Source organism: Prorops nasuta, unplaced genomic scaffold (genome assembly GCF_024137725.1).
Source record: "Prorops nasuta isolate Cenicafe-Biocafe unplaced genomic scaffold, Cenicafe_Pnas_1.2 PNAS00010, whole genome shotgun sequence".
Taxonomy (NCBI): domain Eukaryota; kingdom Metazoa; phylum Arthropoda; class Insecta; order Hymenoptera; family Bethylidae; genus Prorops; species Prorops nasuta.
In genome coordinates, this window is record NW_027116807.1 from 7,845,082 (window position 1) to 7,865,259 (window position 20,178).

At 35.8% G+C, this 20,178-nt stretch overlaps 2 protein-coding genes across 2 annotated transcripts; both read left to right on the forward strand.

The window, feature by feature from the left end:
- The first annotated feature begins 400 nt into the window (after positions 1–400).
- Positions 401–2,994, forward strand: LOC136777154 (probable basic-leucine zipper transcription factor S). Its single transcript, XM_066733229.1, has 4 exons — positions 401–533; positions 705–788; positions 1,266–2,144; positions 2,906–2,994. The coding sequence occupies exons 1-4, from the start codon at positions 488–490 to the stop codon at positions 2,992–2,994; spliced, it is 1,098 nt and encodes a 365-aa protein (XP_066589326.1). The 5' UTR covers positions 401–487.
- A 1,249-nt stretch (positions 2,995–4,243) lies between these two features.
- LOC136777155 (uncharacterized) lies at positions 4,244–5,696 on the forward strand. The gene is made up of 2 exons (XM_066733230.1): positions 4,244–5,578; positions 5,677–5,696. Exons 1-2 carry the CDS (start codon positions 4,651–4,653, stop codon positions 5,694–5,696), a joined length of 948 nt encoding a protein of 315 aa, XP_066589327.1. The 5' UTR covers positions 4,244–4,650.
- The last annotated feature ends 14,482 nt before the right edge of the window (positions 5,697–20,178 follow it).

Consider the following 20,178-nt stretch of genomic DNA (forward strand, 5'->3'; position numbering starts at 1 on the left):
GGAATCCAGTTTCTCTTTCCTGTCAGTTGCATGACTGACTAGATTCCTATCCCATCCGATCCAGTCCTCAGAAAAGAAACACCCATTTTAATTGTACTTAAGTTGCTTTCCTTTTACTCCTAAAGTAAGTCTGATCGACTCATTTGTATACAATTTAAGTAACATAAACTGTACTCAACTGAGTCGCATAACTGAGATTTAACTGAGTTTTAGTGTAAAAGGAAAGCACCTTTAATAAAGCTTGGTAAGACTCGACCTAATAAACGAACGCATCCACAGGGTTAGAGTTATGCAGTAAGGTTATTCCCATTAATATCCTCCAGTGCCGTTCAACGCATAGTATCGTTACAAAATCTTGTAGTGAAATTTGAATCTGACCAAAAATTTCGCCATCGTGTATTTCGTGTTTGCTTCCGATTTTAATCATATAATATATTAAATAATAATTTTTGATAGTAATACCTTTTTGATATGTAAAAGAAGAAAAATGAATAAAATTCAAAAATATCATTTAAAACTTACAGCAGCAAACGGTAGTTATTACACCATATATAAATAATTAAATTAATCGTTTCAATAAATAATAATTTTGCATAATATGTTTAAAACATACATTACATAGACTCATTACAGTTATTAGTTGGGTAACCCCATTAATATTATTACAATATTTCAATCAGTACAACAAAACATTATATTTTCAGAAAATTTGTCTGTATCACATAAAATATCTAAAATAATGAACAGAAAAATACCCATTGTAAAAATACAAAGATTATCAACATCAAGTAAGTAACACACACTATTAAAAAAAAGTAATAAAAATGGTTGCAAAGTGATCAGCATGTAGGAGCACTGGGGGCTTTATTTCCTGAAAAGTTAAATCATATCATTCATATACTTTGTACGTAATGAGTATTTCATTACCAGAGGGTCATCATTGGTTGTCCGTACCAAAAACTATTTAGTCATTTTATTAATCGGATAGGTTTTTAAAACAATGCCATTTTCTTCCAGAAAGAGTATGCGACTTATATCAAATTTGTTTTTGGAACCAGTATCAGTCAAAAATTTATATTCTTATGGCTAGATATTGCAGATTCTATTTGGTTATATAGCTATATATTAGTATTTTTAGATCTAGTATGATGCCACCAATTTCAGTTTCTTATTAATCAAATTGTCTAGCATATAAGAAATTCATGTCTAACTTATTAATTGTAGTCTCTCTATAAGCAAATATTTGATTAACAATTTTCCTTTAGGCTTCTCATCTGCAAATGATTCTCTTACAAATATCAAAGATCATTTGAATAGTGGATCTACTGAAGTGTTTGCGAATGATTTAAATGTAACTCCATCGCTTAGTACTACCATTGGTGAAAACCCTATAAAATCATCAAATAATGATTTTATTCAAAATGCATCTAATGAAAATAATGCTCGCAGTGATAAGGATATATCTTTTTATCATACATTAGAACAGCCAATGAAAGATAAAGAGCACAATTCATGTTTAAATATGAATAATAATAGTATAATAATAGCAGGTTCTATTAAGATCCAAGAAGAAGAAAAATATACGAACAGTTGTAATAACTCCAGTGGGGACATTATTTCTTTGAACGATGCCTCTCAAGGCAGTCTAATGCATAATACCACTGCAGCAAGTAACTTTTCAGTAAATTTGAACAAAAATGTTTCTTTGAAAAGTGAAAGTATGAATATTTATGGCTTCAATACTCATAACTGTAAAAAGCAAGATGCAGCTGAAAATGCAAATGTGCATTTTAATACAACTACTTACTTTGAAAATAACCAAAGTATCAACGATAATTTATCGTATCTAAATATTACAGATAAGATGTCTAGTAATCATGATACTTTAATATATAATCTTAAAGGAATAGAAAACCTTTGTAATGATGATACAGAGCAACTAGCAGAATATGCTGAAAATATTATGCAGAACTCTTTCATTAATGAATCTTACAGCCCAAATGTAAATCTTTATACAGCAGACAAGAGCTACATAAATTTAGATACATTACCTATTCAAGGTAACAATAAACAAATGGTTCCTAATGCTGCTAATGAGAAAAAAGTATTAAAAGATATCAATCCTTATCCAAACATAAATATTGGTAAGATCTAAATGTTTAATTTTTTTTTTCAATTTTTTGCATTTACTTTTGAATATATTATGTTTTATGCGGTCGGTCACTTCATTCGCTCTAAGCAGCTACTGGAGAAATATACATAACATGATATAAATTTTTAAATAAATATTTGCTAGCTTTAAAAGGAACATAAATTTGTGCAATTGATTTAAATTTTTGATAATTTTAATTAGCTTCAGAGAGGTCATATTGGGTTTTCTAAATATAGGATCGTCCTATATAATTTTGCATATATTTCAATCAGGTCTCAAGAGCATTTTAAAAGAATATAATTTTTTATTTCATTCACATATGAACTAGATATATTGGTCTAATTATAAGTAGATGTACAATTAAGCACATTCATAAACACAACTTAGGCGGAGGCTATGTCAAATAATTTCTTTTTTGTATAAAATAAAAAATTCGAATTATTTAGTGAAAGACTAACTAAAGGCGTAAATAAGTATAATATTTTGAAAACGTTTTGTGATTAACTTAGATCAAGCATGTAAAAATATACAGGATGTTTCCTCTTAGTATCAAAACTGACATTTATGTAATCTTAAAATAAATTTTCAAAGTCGAACCAGGAAACAACTCTGTGTCCTATTTGATGTTAAATAAATTTTAGCAAAATAATTTTTTGTATGCAATTGTATCTTTTTAGATATTTGCTTGGAACAATTTAAATGACGAGCCCTGTTTAATAATTTTATGTTAAATTGCTTTTAAATTTATTTTAGCAGCTGCAAAATCAATTAAACCAAAAATTGTAGAAGATAAAACGGTTTCATTACAATTAAACCAAAGGATGATTGATGAAATAGCATAGAGAAGACTATCAGAAAAAGGCTCACATAACAAGGAGAACGCAAATGCAACATTCTCTGTGAAAAACACAAAACTCGTAAAGGATTCTTCAACATTTAAAGATATTAATCAAAGTAAGAACCAACTTAAAAACTAAGTAGAATTGTCTATAATTATTGTTTATGCGGTTTTAACTTACGTTCAAGGTATTTGCGAATACCTTTAAATTTTTAATTTTGTTACTCATTTTCAGATTTAATTTCACTATCAGAAACCGGTACAATTAATAGTCAATTTAATATTAATAAAAATGGTACTGATATCACGAGCAAAAATAATTTAAGTTACTGTATTTATAGTGGAAATATTATTCCACGTTTGAATTGTGATAAAACATATGATATAATACAAAATGAATGCAATAATGAATCTATGTCATTTCATTCTCAAATAATTGATGAGACCGCAGTATTTGTACCACAATTAGTTTCATCTTTTATTAATGAACCTGAAAAATTAGATCATAATAATAACGGTTCATCTAAATCTATTAATGGTTCAGAATTTGATAAAGATAGTAACTATAATCCGAATGAAGACTCTTTATCAGAAGATTCCGATGATTCAAATGCATCAGAAGATAAACCACATGGCACGTTAAATACTAGCTTATCATTAAATATTACACAGGAACACAATTCTACTAATGTACCAACGTGTGATATTGCCAACTTAAATATTACGTGTTCTGAAAGTAAGAAACGAAAATCTTTCATGTGTTTATACTGCAAAAAATTGTTAACTAATCTTCCAAGACATTTTATGGATAAACATAAAGATGAAGACGAAGTGAAAAGTTTTTCCGCTTTGCCAAAAGGTAAATTTTATAACTCATATATTTATACATACATTTAAAAAAAATGTATTGTTATTAAATTGTTTTTATAGCCATATATTAAATAGGTCATTCAATAAATTCCAAGTAATATAAATAATATTTCATTCTCTGATGATTGTAATAGGTAACCTTGAACGGAAGAAAATTCTAGACTTACTTCGTAAAAAGGGAAACTTTCTGTACAATACAAACTGTGAAGTTAATAAAGGTGATTTAATTATATCACGTCGTCCGTCTAGTAAATTGAAAAGAAGTGCCAAAGATTTCACTGCGTGTGTTAAATGTTATGGCTTCTTTTCCAAAAATAACATTCGACACCATTTTAAGAAATGCTTAGCTAAGGAATCAGCAAGTAATACCCGAACTATCAAAATATTAGGTCGTTCTATAACATGTCAAATTCATCATAGTGCAAATTTTACATTAAAAAGGATTGTATTTCCCGTAATGAGAGAAGATGATGTAACTAGGCGTATTCGATATGATGAACTTCTTATAGCTTATGGGAATAAAATGTGTACCAAATATAGATTACATCATCAGCATGACATGATAAGAGCAAGAATGAGATTATTAGGACGATTTTTAATCGAATTAAGTGAAATAGACAACAATATTATAGATTTTACATCTGTATATCATCCTGGTTGATATGATAATGCTATAATAGCTGTACACCAACTTGCTGAATACGACGAGGATTCTTGTACTTATAAAACTCCCTCTATTGCATCTACTTTAGGTACACTACTGAAATTAGTTGGTCATATATTAAGAAGTATGTGTATTAAGAAACAAGACGAAATAAAACAGAAAGAAGTGGAAAATTTTTTAAAGCTTTTAGAAGAAGATTATGGGATAAGTGTTAATAAAACTGTAAAAGAAACAATGATTCGACGAAATAGGCAAAAGAACGTTGTTTTACCATCGATGGAAGACATTAAACAGTTTAATACATATCTCAAGACTGAACGGAGAAATGCCTATGATAATTTAAAAACGAATGAATTCTCAATGTCTAGCTGGCTGTCGTTAGCTGAATATACCTTAACATCTATTCAATCATTTAATGGTAGACGCGCTGGTGAACTAGAACGGATTTTAATAGAAGATTTAAACAATAAACAAAGCTATACAGAACAATCGGATTCTGATCGATCTCTTTCAAAGTACGCACGAATATATATTAGAGGAAAATTGGGTAGAAATGTGCCACTTTTGTTAAATGAGGAGTTATTAAAGTGTATTGACATGATTCTTAAATATCGCGGTGCTGCTGGTGTTCCAAATAAAAACCCATACATATTTGGGCTACCATCTTTGGACAAGAGACGATATAAATATTTGAGAGCATGCGTTCTCATGCGTAAATTTTCCCTTTCATCCGGTGTGAAATTTCCTACATTAATAAGAGGAACAAATATCAGAAAACACATAGCAACTATGTGTATAACACTTGATATATCTGAAAATCAAATTTCAGAGCTAGCTAATTTTATGGGCCATCATGAAAAAGTGCACAAATCACATTATAGACAATCTATTCTAAGTAGAGAAATTGCTGTTTCTCGTTTGCTTGCATTTGCTCAGGGAAAAAGCGACAATGATTCTGAAAATGATAATAGTGGAAGTAGAGAAGAGAATGAAGATGTTTCCAATGATGAAAGAAAGATTAGTGTGGTCGGAAACAATGTAAATAGCAATGAAGGTGATTTAAAAATAAATTTAAAAAAAAATATAGATTTATCTAAAAATAAAATTAATGAATGTAAAACTGTAATGCAAAGCAAAAATAAAAATAGAAAGAAGTACAAAGTTACATTTAATAAATGCAATAATGATGACAATGACGAAGAAGGAAGCTTGGCAGGACAAATAATACAAAAAAGTAAAAAAAAAGTAGTTACAAGGATGAAATGTACTGTTTCTAACGCGAGTTTTAAACAAAATACAAAACAATTTAATTTACGTAAAAGGAAAAGAGAATGCTTTCCTTCATCGAGTGATGAGAATGATTTTGAAGAAATCTTATCAGAATGTGAAAATCAGAAAAATTATGGTTAATATTAATATACTAATTTCAATTTATTATTAAACATTTATTATTTTGCAAAACGTGACAGTAAGAAACTAATGATTTTGCTTTTTGTAGGAACTCATACAAAAAAACGAATAGCAAGAATAAGATGGACAGATGAAGAAAAAGATACAGTTTTACAATTTTTTCAAAAATACATTGAACGTCAGAAGCTACCATCATTTACAGAGATTAATAATTTCAAGACTAAATATCCTATATTAAAACACAGAACTGTTGCACAACTAAAAACTTGGATACATAACCAATTCAGAAAGTTTAAATAATTCGTAATTTATTACAAGGATTTTTTTGTATGGTATAGTTTTATGTTATTCGTTGATTTTAAAACAATAATTATAGTTACATCGACAGAAGATACCATTTTATTTAATGTTTGTTTTGTATTTGTATACGTCAAATAATTATTACGATTTTTATAGATGTAACGTAATAAGCCGTTCACTTTTATAATTGGTTGGTTTAGGTTTTTTATTCATATTTTTTAAAAAATAAATATTTTCATTTATACAAAATTATATTGAATTATACATTAACTTAGTTACATGTATCAAATATTAATTATCGTACTATAAATAAAACGCTATTAAATATAAAATATAATTTGTAACGGCACAAATAACTCCGTTCAACATGAAAAGGAGGTTTGTCATTTCCATAGATAATTTTATTTCTACTCAAAGTATGTACTATAATAAATACTCTTATTTGGAATTAATATAAAATGCATCATGCTACTAATATCTTGGAAAATAAGATTGTAATTTGAAGTAATATTGTGTGAATTCAAATACACATTATAAAAAGACATGATTTTCGGAAGGATACAATATAAATTTCTTCTTTCCATTGGAAAGGTCTTTAGAATTAAAATTTCTACTATTTCTGTACTAGTGCCGTCATTAACTTGAATATAAAGTACTTCGTTGGAAAACATTTAAAGGTGAAGTCTATGAAGTTACTTACTAATATCAATTATAGTTTCTACTAACCCTATTAAGTGAAGGTGGTGAAACTACCTTTCTACCGTTAGGTAATGTTATGATACCACTAAATGCTATTTTACTCTATAATATGAATATTCTTACTTTCTGATTCCACTTTGTCTCATGTTATTGTTAATTTGAAAATCTAGAAACATAGATAATGCAAATAAATCATTTAGATTTCCTACGGCATCTTAAGTGGCAAAGAGATAATGTTTACATCAGTAATCTGTATCACACTGCATCAGAAGTGGCCTCTTTTTCAAATAGCGTTTTCATTATGTATGATTATCTTATGTCTTATTTGCTGTAAATTTTAGGTCTAAAGATTTGGGTAACCATATTTGAAGCTTTTGCGGTATGTTCTGTGATAGAAAGGAAGGTTTCACACATTCATGGGACGATGATAGTTTTATCATACTATTTTTGTGACGCCACAGAAAATGGTCCACCAATTGTATCGCATAATCGGACGGAAATCGTCGAGACAAGAAAAATAAGCCTTCGCAGAACTCTCTACGATGCTCCGTTCGCGAGATATGAATTTTTAAAGTATTTGTTAGTTAAACAATTTGTAGCTTAACTAATGGATTTCTCGGCTTCTAGATGTCCGATTGGGACAAGATTGGTCTCGTTAGTCTCGTCTTGGTACATATTTTCATCCTGCACCAAAAAATATGGTCAACCAATTGTATCGCATAATCGGATGGAAATCGTCGAGACAAGAAAAGGAAGCCCTCGCAGAGCTCTCTACGATGCTCCGTCCGCGAGATATGAATTTTTTAAGTATTTGGTAGTTAAACAATTTGTAACTTAACTAATGGATTTCTCGACTTCTAGATGTCCGATTGGGACAAGATTGGTCTCGTTAGTCTCGTCTTGGTGCATATTTTCATCCTGAACCAAAAAATATGGTCAACCAATTGTATCGCATAATCGGATGGAAATCGTCGAGACAAGAAAAGGAAGCCCTCGCAGAGCTCTCTACGATGCTCCGTCCGCGAGATATGAATTTTTTAAGTATTTGGTAGTTAAACAATTTGTAACTTAACTAATGGATTTCTCGGCTTCTAAACCTGCAATCAAGACGAGATTAGTCTCGCTGAACTCATCTTTGTCTATATTTTCATTCTGAGGCAAAAAATATGGTCCACAAATGTTATGGCATGATCGGATAGAAAATGCCGGAACAAGCAATTTGGGTCCTGGCAGAGCTGCCTACGATGCTCCATTCGTGAAATATAAATGTTTGAATTATTTCGTAGTTAAAAAATTGTGTAGTTCAAAGGCAATTCAGAAATGATTTCAAATTATGCCAGCTGGCTTTAACGGAGAGTTGTGTAATTAGATTGAAATTCCGTTAAAAAAAGAACTACATTTAACAACCCATGTGATTTATTGTGTCCCTATAAATACCATTTTGGAACAAAGTTCCTATAGGCATCTGTTATCATATATGTCCCCACTAATTTGTAGGTCCTCACAAATGCCAATTTAGAAATAAATTCAGGGTCTCATAATGCGGTCCCCATATATACCCAAACATTTCAATGGTGTATAAGCCTACCTAATAATGTCAGACAAAAATTACATACATTGTTCCTGTTGATATTACCCATGGAAGAATTTTCCGTTAAACACATTAAAATATTTAAAGGTCTCCGTAAGTAGCCGATTAGATATATATATATATAAATATAGTTTTATACTCTATCTTTGGGGCGTCTTATATACCACAATCTATTCACATGTACGCTAACCTGTATATTGGCAGAGTTTTTACGCCAAAATTTTGTATTGGCAGATTTGACGTTAATATATACATTTGTCTTTTATTGGTAGTTTTGGTTTCGTTGAATAATGTAACCAAATATAGGCAGTTTTGACACCTTACTATTTAGGAAAATTAAATTAGGGCTATTATTACGAAATGGAAGTTTCGACAACGGCGTCAAAACTGTCGTTATACAGCTGCGTCTTTGGCATCGGGCGTCGAAACTGCCGTTTTCAGTAGAAACTGCCATTTTATCAGATGAAAAGGCGCCTAAGCTGCCCTCATATATATATATATGCAGAGGTTTTCTCTAAAATATAGAATTAAATGTATTATTTAACTATAGCACACAGGCACTAACTGTACATTGTCTGACTCAAAAAAATGTTAAAACATTAATTTTTAATACTTATTTTAATTAAAATATACTTACGTTTTAATACTTCTTTTAAATAAAATATGATAATTTTGCTATAGTAAGAATTGCTATAGTCAAAATTGATATAGTCAAGTAACATAAAAATTCCTATTTCGGTTGGTATTAAATACACCAATATTACCAACTTCCCTAGAACCTTAACGAATTTTATCGTTATCGTACAAATATGAGTTGCACCGACTATTGTCGTAAAACTAAAGTTACAGAATCGCTCATTCGTTAGCGCAAGCGATAACTGTCGGTAGTTAGCGATACCGACAGTTGTCGTTAAGGGGTTTGACCCACTTGAGGCCAAAAACACTCACAATATAATAGTTGATGTGGTATATATTATTTATTACGAGCATTGTGAGTTTTTTGTGGAATGCGTGCAAGGAAAAGCAAAGGTTTATTAAAGTTATTCGTCGGATAAATTTTATATTAGTACCGTTGAACCTCTAGCGACATCTATCTCGGTCGTTGTTAAGTTATAACGATATTATTAGTTTTCCTTTCAATAAAAGACTCAGTGAAATATCAATTCTCAGCTAAATGATTCGGTTTAGTACAATTTATATTAACTTCAATTGTTCGTAACTCCGTCGATTAACTAAGATTGAACTGAGAGTTTTCTTAAAAAGGAAAAGTACGTTTATTCGGTAGGATTCGGTAGGTTACCGAAAGTACCGACATTACAAGCGACAATCATCGCTGACTCTGAGTTACAGAATCGCACTTAGCGATTTCTGTCGGTAACTGGACTTAACGATACCGAAAGTTGTCGCTAAGAGTTACAGAATCCCACTACTGAGCATGCTGAGCATCTGCTTGCTACTGTATATAGCAACATTAAGATCGTTGGACGTACCAAGTTCAAGGCTGGTGATTTCGTGCGAATCAGTAAATACAAAAATGCGTTTGCTAAAGGTTACACACCGAATTGGACTACTGAAATATTTCAAATTACAAAAGTGCAAAGGACAAATCCTGCCACGTATCTACTTAGAGAATCTCGTGGTACAGACATACATGGTGGATTTTATGAGTATGAACTTTTAAAAACAGCTAATCCTGATGTATACTTGGTAGAGAAGATATTGCGTAAGAAAGGGAATAAGGTATTTGTAAAATGGTTAGGAATGGATAAAACGCATAATTCGTGGATAAATAAGAATAATGTTTTGTAATAATAATAATAATAATTTATGTAATATAATATAATACAATAAATACAGCTATTAAAATCTAGTCTTTTAACCTATGATGTCCCCAAGGTAGAGTCACTACGCAACCGGGTGTTATGTGACGCTTATCGTCATACGGACTGAGAGCAATTTTTCGCTGAGTAGTGGAAAACACCTTGTGCAATTTCGAACGAATTAAATTTTGGTTACGGGACTGTACGGTGAAATTATCCAAACAATCCTTGTAGTCGTCAAAGGTTATGTTTCTATCGATAACATAACCTTTGACCCCCTTAGCCTTTTTGGTAATTTTCGTACAGTCCTGCACCTTAAAGGTATACATTTTCGCTCTCAGTCCAACGAACTCGGTCATGATCTTTCCATTGTTCTCGTCCTTCATTAGCCCAGGCACTTTTTTATTGACTCGAGGTAAGCCGTACCGATTATCAGCAGGGTAATCGCTGGTGTCGAATTTGACCAGATGACGTTTCATGATCGAGTAAACATCATCACACTCGATACTGTACACTAGACTGTCCGTGTCGGTATACATCGCTTTACATTTACTGCCGAATGTAGGAAGCATATAATCGTAACGGAATTCATACAGACAGGTCTTTGAAATATCTAAAATGCTCATGCCTACGTACACGGGCTTATCAAACTTCGCGGATAATTTCGACAATTGAATAGCAACCAAATTCTCTTTAAATATTGCACGTCTGTGAAAATTCGGTTTGGAAATCAACGCTTCCGCCCCGTATCTTCCCTCCCACTTGGTTACGAGCCTCACGTCAACTCTATTCCTAACATTTTCCATAGTCTTGCCAAATACTGCGTTGTTCATTAGCTTGAAGAGATTCTTCTCGAAATCGTTTTTTGAGGCTGTCCGCAAGCGTGTATTTAATTCGATATACGACTTCAGCCAGGTGGACTGCTGGAACTTTAAACCTCGATAAATGCGTTTTAAGACGATACCGTTACGTATACACTGCTGTAGAGCACGGTAGTGTATCACATAACGCGTCTTATCGTCGACGGTTGCGAGCAGTTTTTCCTGGTGTGAACCTGGCGGCTTCTCACGCACCGGGCAGAATGGTAGATCGGAGTGTTTGTCGTGAAGCTCGCGTGGATATTCCAAGTCCACCTCCAAAATATAACCTTCGGACGAATCCTCGGACACATTAAGGATGTCGAGATTGGCAGCGTCATCGATGCATTGGAAACCGTGGGTAGGCAACGGTTGACACATTGCCCATCCATATAGATTATTAACGTCGTAATACATCAAGTATTTCGACGGTTCCGCCGGATCGTAGTTTCGCATGTACCGATTGTTGGCCCTCTCGTAGCGGTGGGAGCACTGGCTCAAACCACCGCGTATACCGCGTTCAACAAAAAGCAACATGTCCACGTCTGTGAAGAGTTCCAGACGGATTCCCGTATGCTTGAGCATCGCGTCCCAAGTGAAGCCTGGAAGCGTATAATAGTGAGCGGGATCTAAACTATAATTTTTCATGCAGCTATCTCGAAAACTCTCGAAAACATCGGTCAACAATAGGACATCGGTCTTTAAATAAAGATCGCTGTACTCCCCGAGTGTTGTCACAGAGAATTTGGTCCATACCTCTTTGGCATGATTATATGCTTCTTCCGTGATATCGCTATCGGACAGTCTATTGTAGAACAACTCTCGTGCAGGTAAAACCGTTTCTTCCAAGCGAGTAATGTTATCCACATAATCGTAAGGAAAAATACCTTTTCTCGTAAGCAGGCTGAACTGTTCAATACTTAATTCCAAAAATTGTGACTCTAAATTTTTCAGCTGAGATCTATTCAGATATGAACTCAATTTATCCAAACTGGATGCCATAAATTTGAACGAATCGATGAATCTTAGCTGTATATTATACTTTCGCAGATATTTACTAAATGAAGTGTATTTTTCCTTATTTATAGGCAGCAAATTTACCGATCCCTCAAGCGTATTCACGATCGCCTCAAAAATAAAATGTGAATCATAGCCGGATAAATTATGGAAAATTACGGGAATAACATGCGAGTCTTTAAAGTTTAAGTTGCAATTATTATGAGCCGGTCCTCTATATCTACCAGTTAGGTGATCATGATCGCGAATACGCACTTGATTTGGAAGAAACGGTTTTCCACAAATGTGACAATTAGGTTCACTGTAGTGCCGCGAAATTTCAACATCACTAAGAGTATTCATCGGTATTACAGTCTTCAATTATTCGCTGACGATGCGTGCAATACTCTCGAGCTCGCATACGAACCATTCGATGCAATTAGCACCTCGATGTGAATTATAAATTGAAAGTGACGCATCACGAGCACTTTTTAGATAATACCCTACACTAAAAGGTACATGTTTCTGATAATCGTAACTATATTTTTACTACTACTATTACTACTATGGTCAATTTTCTGTAGTAAACATTCAAAGTCTGCATAGACGACAAACGGCACTCTTTCACTGTTCTTCTGGTTTTTAAAAGATACCCAGTAGTCTTCAGCTTTCCTTGGTAGAATTACGTGCAGGTTGTCATTAAGCTGCACACAATCCCTCTCATGCGACTGTAGCTTATCTGCAGTACGGAAATAGTATAAACAGCTGAAATGCATTATTGATATTATTAGTATTTTTTATAAAATATTAATATCTCTAGTATAATTCTTACTTACCGATCACAAATATGAGCACTGTGTTCTCTATTACTTATTTGACTGCTTATCAACCTTGGAAGATTTCTTATACAAAGAAAGTGTGCAGTTCCCTGGTCATCCGTGATGAGGAGGAGGTTAACATGCCTAGAACGTTTCATCTTTGTTATCTGAAGCGGTACAATGTTCAGTTTGGCTTTACAATTATGTTGCTCCTCCACCTCCTCCATGGTAAAGACATTAACTGAAATGTCATTATCCACCTCAAATTTCGGAATTTGTTTTAGAGTGGTCGGAAACGTTATACTTCCTACATCTAAAACAGACCGATAATGTGGATAGGAGGATATTCGGTAGGATTTGGCAGGTGGAATTGCCGGAAATAGTGCCACTGTCACAGCCCATGCGAAACATGCGCTATCTTCATTGTCTATGTTTATCACAGCTTTTTTATGTAAAATAGCGGCTGAAAGCTCAATTATGCATCCAGCACGTAGTGGACTGTAATGATTAATATTAACTATTAAACTCAGAATTTTCTCCAGAGCCCAACCACTATCACGTTCTTGAAACTCACTCAACTCTTTTAGTAAAATCTCTACAATATTTAGCCTATACCATTCCTTAAAATTATCAGTTTTATACAATACGCTATTCTTTATACATACATGCTTATCATCACTAATGTCCTTAGAAACAAATTGTCCATTAAATACACAGTTTATCTTAACACTATTTACACTATCAAATACTTGGTTTACACGGGTGTACACAATTTCTTCTGCATCTAATAGAAAGCTGCGTGGTTCTATGTAACTACTATTTATCACCATACCACTACATATTCGGCTATTAAACGCTAGTAGATAGGCTAGGATGGTTCTATGACCGCGTGGCGAGGGGGTCGGGGTCCCGCGGGGACAAGGGAAGTAGGGGAATTGCCCCCTCTCCTCGTGTGGTTGTGCGCATGCGGTTGTGCGCATTATCGCGTTCCCCCGACGTTAAACTCGTAGGGTACACAAGTGGCCTCCCCCCTCTTACGGTAAGCAGTGGACGTAGAGAAAGAGAGAAAGAGAGAAAGAGAGAAAGAGAGAGAGAGAGATTCCATCGATGATTGTCGGTATCGCTAACTACCGATAGTTGTCGCGTGTATCCCCCCTCTGACTCCTTTGGTGGGGGGGGGGGGGTACAAATGTGGCCTCCCCCTTTTACCTTAAATTCCTTAAAGAGCGGTGCCTAAGCGAATCTTGACGCTCCTGGGATGAGAGTTGGGGGGGGTGCCCAACCGAGTCTTTACGCTCCTGGGTGCCCGCGCGACCGACTTCTTTTAAGGCGAATAGTGTAGACGCTTTGGAGAAAGAGAGAGAGAGAGAATACTCGTAGAGAGCGATCCAGTGATCGCTCCCCCATATTTTTTTTTTTTTCGTAAGTTAGAAAAAAGGGAATCTTTTTTTTTTTTTTAAATTATAATTTATTGAAGTATTAAAAAGGTTTTATTTACAATGCTTTTTTTAGAAATTTTTTTTACATTCAATTGCATGATGTATATATTTATGACAAATGCTACATCACTCTGGTAGTGAACAATTGATGCGTAGGTGACCATATTTTGTACAATTTGTACACCAGTAATGTGGTGTGAGATCTATCTGAGGCTCCATTTGCGTAGCCTCAGTTCTTGTAGCAATGGACTCCGTTTGTGTGGCCATATTTTTCACCTGGGACATATTTGAAAAACATTTTATTTTTTTTTTTTTTGATATTGTAATAACTATTTTAACAAAGCAAATATACTTACAAAAATCACAAAAAGATTTTTAGGCTTTCGCTGCTTCTCCTTCGTTTTCCTCCTCCTCCTCCTCCTCCTCCTCCTCCTCCTCATGCTCTTCTTCTTCTTCTTCTTCCTCTTATTCCACCTGCTCTTGCTCCGCTTGCTGTAGCCCTTCTTGTATTCGATTTCTGAGCTCCACTAGTTTTTCAACTAGTACTATCAAATCAGGATCGTCACCCAACAAATCTTCGTCCTCTTGCACTTCTTCCCCCATTTTACCCATTATTTCCACAAGTTCTTTAACCAAGGCGCTAAATTCAGGATTATCCTCCGGATTCCTCAACAAATCTTCGTCCTCTTCCTCTATTTGTTCCTCTATTTCACTTATTATCCCCACAAGGTCTTCAATCAAGGCATCAAAATCAGGATTATCCTCAAAAATGTCTCGTTTTTTAGGTGTATCACAGAACATTGTCACTGTCGTTGCTAGCGTTAAAATGATCTCAAGATTTTTCGTCACTAGTCGCTCAGATGCAAAACGATCTTCCAATGAAATATGAACTTACTGATTACACACGTATTTTGTAGTTAATCTGATACCTTTCTTTCTTCTTTATCAATACATACATATTAGTCTACTCTTTATCAAAACGTATTAGCCTCCTATCCGAGAAGCGGAACGCAGTCAAAGAGAATTTCAATAGAGACCTGATACGACGAACGTTAATAATAATAATAATAATAATATTGTTTAATCATAGATATTTTTCCCTATTGTGTTATACTGTGATAAACCTACAGGTCAATCACAATGGAAATTTATCGCAAGTAAAAAAAAAAAAAAAAAATTACCCCTTCCATTATTTCTTTCTTAATTAAGAAGGATACACTATACCCTCTGAATAATCCCCGTATAGTGATATCCATAGATATTTTTTCCTATTGTGTTATACTGTGATAAACCTATAGATCAATCACAATGGAAATTCATCGCAAGTAAAAAAGAAAAAAAAATAAACAAAAATTACCCCTTCCAAACATTGCATACGCTTAATATATGACAATATCGTTCATATAAAAAGTCAGTCTGTTAAACGAGAGCTGCATAGTCGTACCACGCGTGCTTGAACTATTAAGAAAAAATAAGTTTGTGTGTGTGTTTGAACGCATTAAAAAGAAACTTGTTTGTTACATAAAAAAGGTAAGGATATTTTTTTTCATTCGATTAGTACATGCATTATTTAATTGAGTTTTTAACTTTAATGAGACTAATCATTTTTTTTTTTTTTTTTTTTTTTTTTTTTTTTTTCATAGAGATAAAAATGAATTTCAATAAAATCAATGAATTGGGAAGCGTCATTCCAAAAAATTTTGTGAAATTAAATAGCTTGACGGAAAATCAAGAGTACGATATTTCCGAAGTGGACAAAATTATGACAAAATATGGAATGAAAATCATTGTAAAGCTGTCAACAACCGATTGGGTATTCTTGCCAGGGAGAATGGCAAAATTGGCGGAAGATACAGAGCAGTTGCAGCACCTACAAAAGGCTGCAGCATCCAATAATTTAATAATGTTATATAAAGGAGGAAAATATCACAACGTGGAATTTAAGTCTAAAGTTTGATAGGTATTTTGTATCAAAAAATAATGAATAAATTTGTTGTTTATTATATATTTATTTAATAAAAATTGTTTTCTTATTTTTTTTTAACTTACATTTCTAACAATATTCGTAAGAGGATTATATTGTACAATTTTATCGTGTATGATTAAACAATAGGCTGTAGTATTATCCGGAATGATTTCCATACACTCGATCTCGAGTTTAACGTCGACCGTGCCGGTTTTTATGGACTCGTTCTGATGCGAGCAGTCGATGACGAAGAGCGGCCCGTACGTCAAAAAGTCCGTATAGTCGAGCATGGGTCTCCCGAGTTTCTCACCAGCGTAATAGGAGGTGAAAAACTTTACATACATGTCGTAGAGGACGGAGTAGCGGGATTTCGTGAAATCAGTGTCGAGACGATCGTACGGATAGGATTCGGAATTCAGATAGAGTTTGACATCGAGGACTTTGCAATGATTAAATCTCAGCACATCCTCGTGCTGATTACTCTTCTTGTTCGTTCTGAACGCCAGAATGACGTATCGCGGCTTCTCCAATTGCGTGGACGCTTTCACGGACCACGTGTGTCGCTGCGACTTGGGCAGAAGGGGATACTCGTAAAGTTCCCAGGCGCGAAAAGCGAGTGACAGACTCTTGTCCTGCTCGACGATACCGAGAAATTGGAGTTTCGTAATTTCGTTCAGAGTCACATGGGGTATTCTCCATTGCACTCGTAGCAGCTTGATCGACGAATCGGTGATTTTCACCGCCGAGTAAATGGCGTTTGTATCGTCGCGCGCGCGAATGAGAACGAGCTCGTGACGCGCGTTAACGACGACTCGCCGATAATCCTCGCAGAATCCCAGCAGCATTTTCAGGGGCACGCAAAAGCTGAAATTCTTAACAGCCGCCTCCTTTTTGAGCCGGTCTCTGGCCGTAGCGACGAACCATCCAGAATGACGTAGACTGGCGCTCTCCTCGGTGCTCAGGGAAACGAGATTCTTCAGAGTGCTGGTAATACCGACGTTTCTGCATCGGTCGATCTCGATACCGTTCAATTCATAACGAATCTCGTCGAAGAGGAAAGCCGCGGAATTGCAGTCGAGCGTAACTGTATCATCGTTGGTGGCGCTCGCGTCACGCGTACCCTCCACCAGCTGGCCCTCGACGTAGAGATAACTCTCGCACGGCAGGAGTATCAAATCTTGCTGCTGTATGGGAATGCGAATCTCGTCGCTGTTCGCCAACGAGGCGTTCGCATACGGATTATAGGCATGCATCTCCATTTTCGTGATGCGATTGTCGTAGGTCAGCGGTGCGGTGACGTTCAAGGGATCTGCCATTGTTCCACTATGTACTACCTTCGCCCAATCTCTTCACGGTGAATCCCAATGATTGTAAAAATTCGATATTTCTTCTCGTTAGCAGGAAGCTCCTCTTGTCGCGATTTTCACTCCGAGCCGGTGTATTCGACTCCACGTAGGACGAACGACTAGCGAACGTTTCATCCAGTTTCACCGCTTTATAATCCTCGCTACTACTTTTGTAAATTAACATTTCTTAATGTGTAATCTTATGGTAATTTCTTCACGTCCAAAGTCTACGAGACGATCGTCCTGATCGAGGATACGTAACGTGAGACGGTCGATTACTCTGACGATGACCGGTAGATAAATGACGGTTTTCGGTGCCTCCGAGATTTTATAGCCCGGTGGTACGCTGGGAAAGAACTCGTGAATAATGTGTCGTGGTCTACCGTTGGTGTACGCACCACCTGCAATGTTGCACTCGATGCGTAGAATATTTGTTTTCGCAATGTCCACGGTATCGTCGGATTCAGCCTGGACGTTCGGCTCGATCACGCGATTCGACGAGAAGCCCAGTAGCGAGCCAATGTTATTCGGTTTTCCAAAGTCAATCGAATATTTACAGAATATTTCACTCTTCAGTGTATTGTTATTCGCTCGTAGAAGAATGACGCTGTCAATGTTGTCTTTAATTTCATGTCTCGCAGAAATTTCAGACTGGAAAAATTCATTTATGGCACTCAACTCGTAACAGCCTCTGGGTATCGTCAGTACCTTATCGTTATCGTAGTAAAACTTATTATTCGTCTCGTCCACATTGGCTATCGAGTTGAACGTTTGCATGTCCACGAGACCGATCTCGTAGCGATCGTCTTGCAGATTGATGGGGGGGAAGAAATCTGAATTTAATACTGATTTACGATCCGATAATGTCACGGTGAAAGACATTTTTGTTTCAAAGTATCTGTTCTCGCAGGAATTTCACGCACAACTGACCGCAATTGCTTTTATCGTACGATTGATATCGATCATGATTGTAGTAGATTGTAACATTAGGGCCAAAGTAACGCACACATTCTTTCGGCGGTTTCAAATTTCCGAAGGAATCAAAGTATAGGACGATGTCGTTACGCTTGACGTAGGCTACCCAGTGGGTACCAGGACCGCATTGATCGTCGAGATTCACGATCGCGCACTCGTTGCACCGCGGTCCGTCTAGCGGCAGAGATGTGCGCATAAAGACTCCACGGAAGTATGGTATGCGTCGGCAGATGAGTGCCAATTGTACGTTACTAGTAGGACCTGAATCCGGGAGAGCATCGCGACGACGACGAAATTTTCCCTCATTCATTTTCTTCCTCGACCGTTTTTTTTGTTGTTTTTTTTTTTTTTTTTTCCATGGATACCCGCTCCGACGACTCGCTTGTACGGTTTCAGATAAAGACCTCGGCCTCTCTCGCGCGACGCTTCCATCGCGCGATTGTGACGTTGCATTTCCCGCAATCGTTCTCTCTCAGCTTTTGCACGGTTTACAGCACTCGCTATACCCGATGCTCCACCTGCCAATGCTCCGACTGCACCTAGTAGTGGAAGTATAGGTATTATACCACCCCGTTTCCTCGGCATTCGAATTCTTCTCTTCCTCGTAATACCAATTTTTTTCTTGTTGTTGTTGTTCTTTTTTTTAGCCGCTACTGCTTTCTTCATCGCAACAATATTATTATTATGTAATCCCAAGCCAAGTTTACGCTTAGCATTCATCGATGCCCATACGGCTGCGGCGACCGCGCGTTCACCCAAGGTCGCGTCTCTTGCGTTAATACGTTCACGCGCTCTCCTCGCTAGCACTTTATCGGCCTGATGACGCTCCGGTAGATCCTCGTTGTGCCAATATGCTAAGTCGTGATCGAGGCAGGCCTCGTCCAGCGGATTTATACCACGATCGCCGCGCTCCAATCTTTCGCGAAGTCGAGTGCCGGGTCCGCAATAATTGTAACCGGGCACGTGCAGCTCAAATGGCAATTTTTTCAAGACTTTATTGAAGAACGATCCAGACATTTAGAGCAACTGCTTCTCTTGCTGACAAACGTAACAGTCTTTTATCCGTCTCGGTGGTCCGTCGTGGTGAGTGGTATCAGGTAGATTGTAGTGTTGCAAACAATATTGATATTGCTGCACATCCGAGTCCGCGCGAATGTGCCGAGGTAATCTTTCCCACACACTCGCGATACTGTCTGGAAAGTACTCGAGCAATACGATCTTCGGTATGTGTTCGAGCTGATGATTCGTCAAGTTATGCAGGGAATCGACGACGACTAGCATGAACGCCATCGTAATGGCAACTGACCGAATAGTTCCGTGAATCGCGAAATATAAATGAACGATACGGCTGTTGCCGAAGGTCAATAGCGAGGATGCATTTCGTGAAGCACGTGCCGACTATTCGCGTGACAAATTTGGATGCTCACAATGCTACCG

Bases quoted from the DNA above. Each gene is read 5' to 3' on its own strand.
- LOC136777154 (XM_066733229.1), top strand. From the start codon at position 488: ATGAATAAAATTCAAAAATATCATTTAAAACTTACAGCAGCAAACG. The intron at 534-704 runs GTAGTTATTACA...TTATATTTTCAG, and splicing joins AAAACTTACAGCAGCAAACG to AAAATTTGTCTGTATCACAT. The intron at 789-1,265 runs GTAAGTAACACA...ATTTTCCTTTAG, and splicing joins ACAAAGATTATCAACATCAA to GCTTCTCATCTGCAAATGAT.
- LOC136777155 (XM_066733230.1), top strand. From the start codon at position 4,651: ATGTGTATTAAGAAACAAGACGAAATAAAACAGAAAGAAGTGGAAAAT. The intron at 5,579-5,676 runs GTGATTTAAAAA...AAAAATAGAAAG, and splicing joins CAATGTAAATAGCAATGAAG to AAGTACAAAGTTACATTTAA.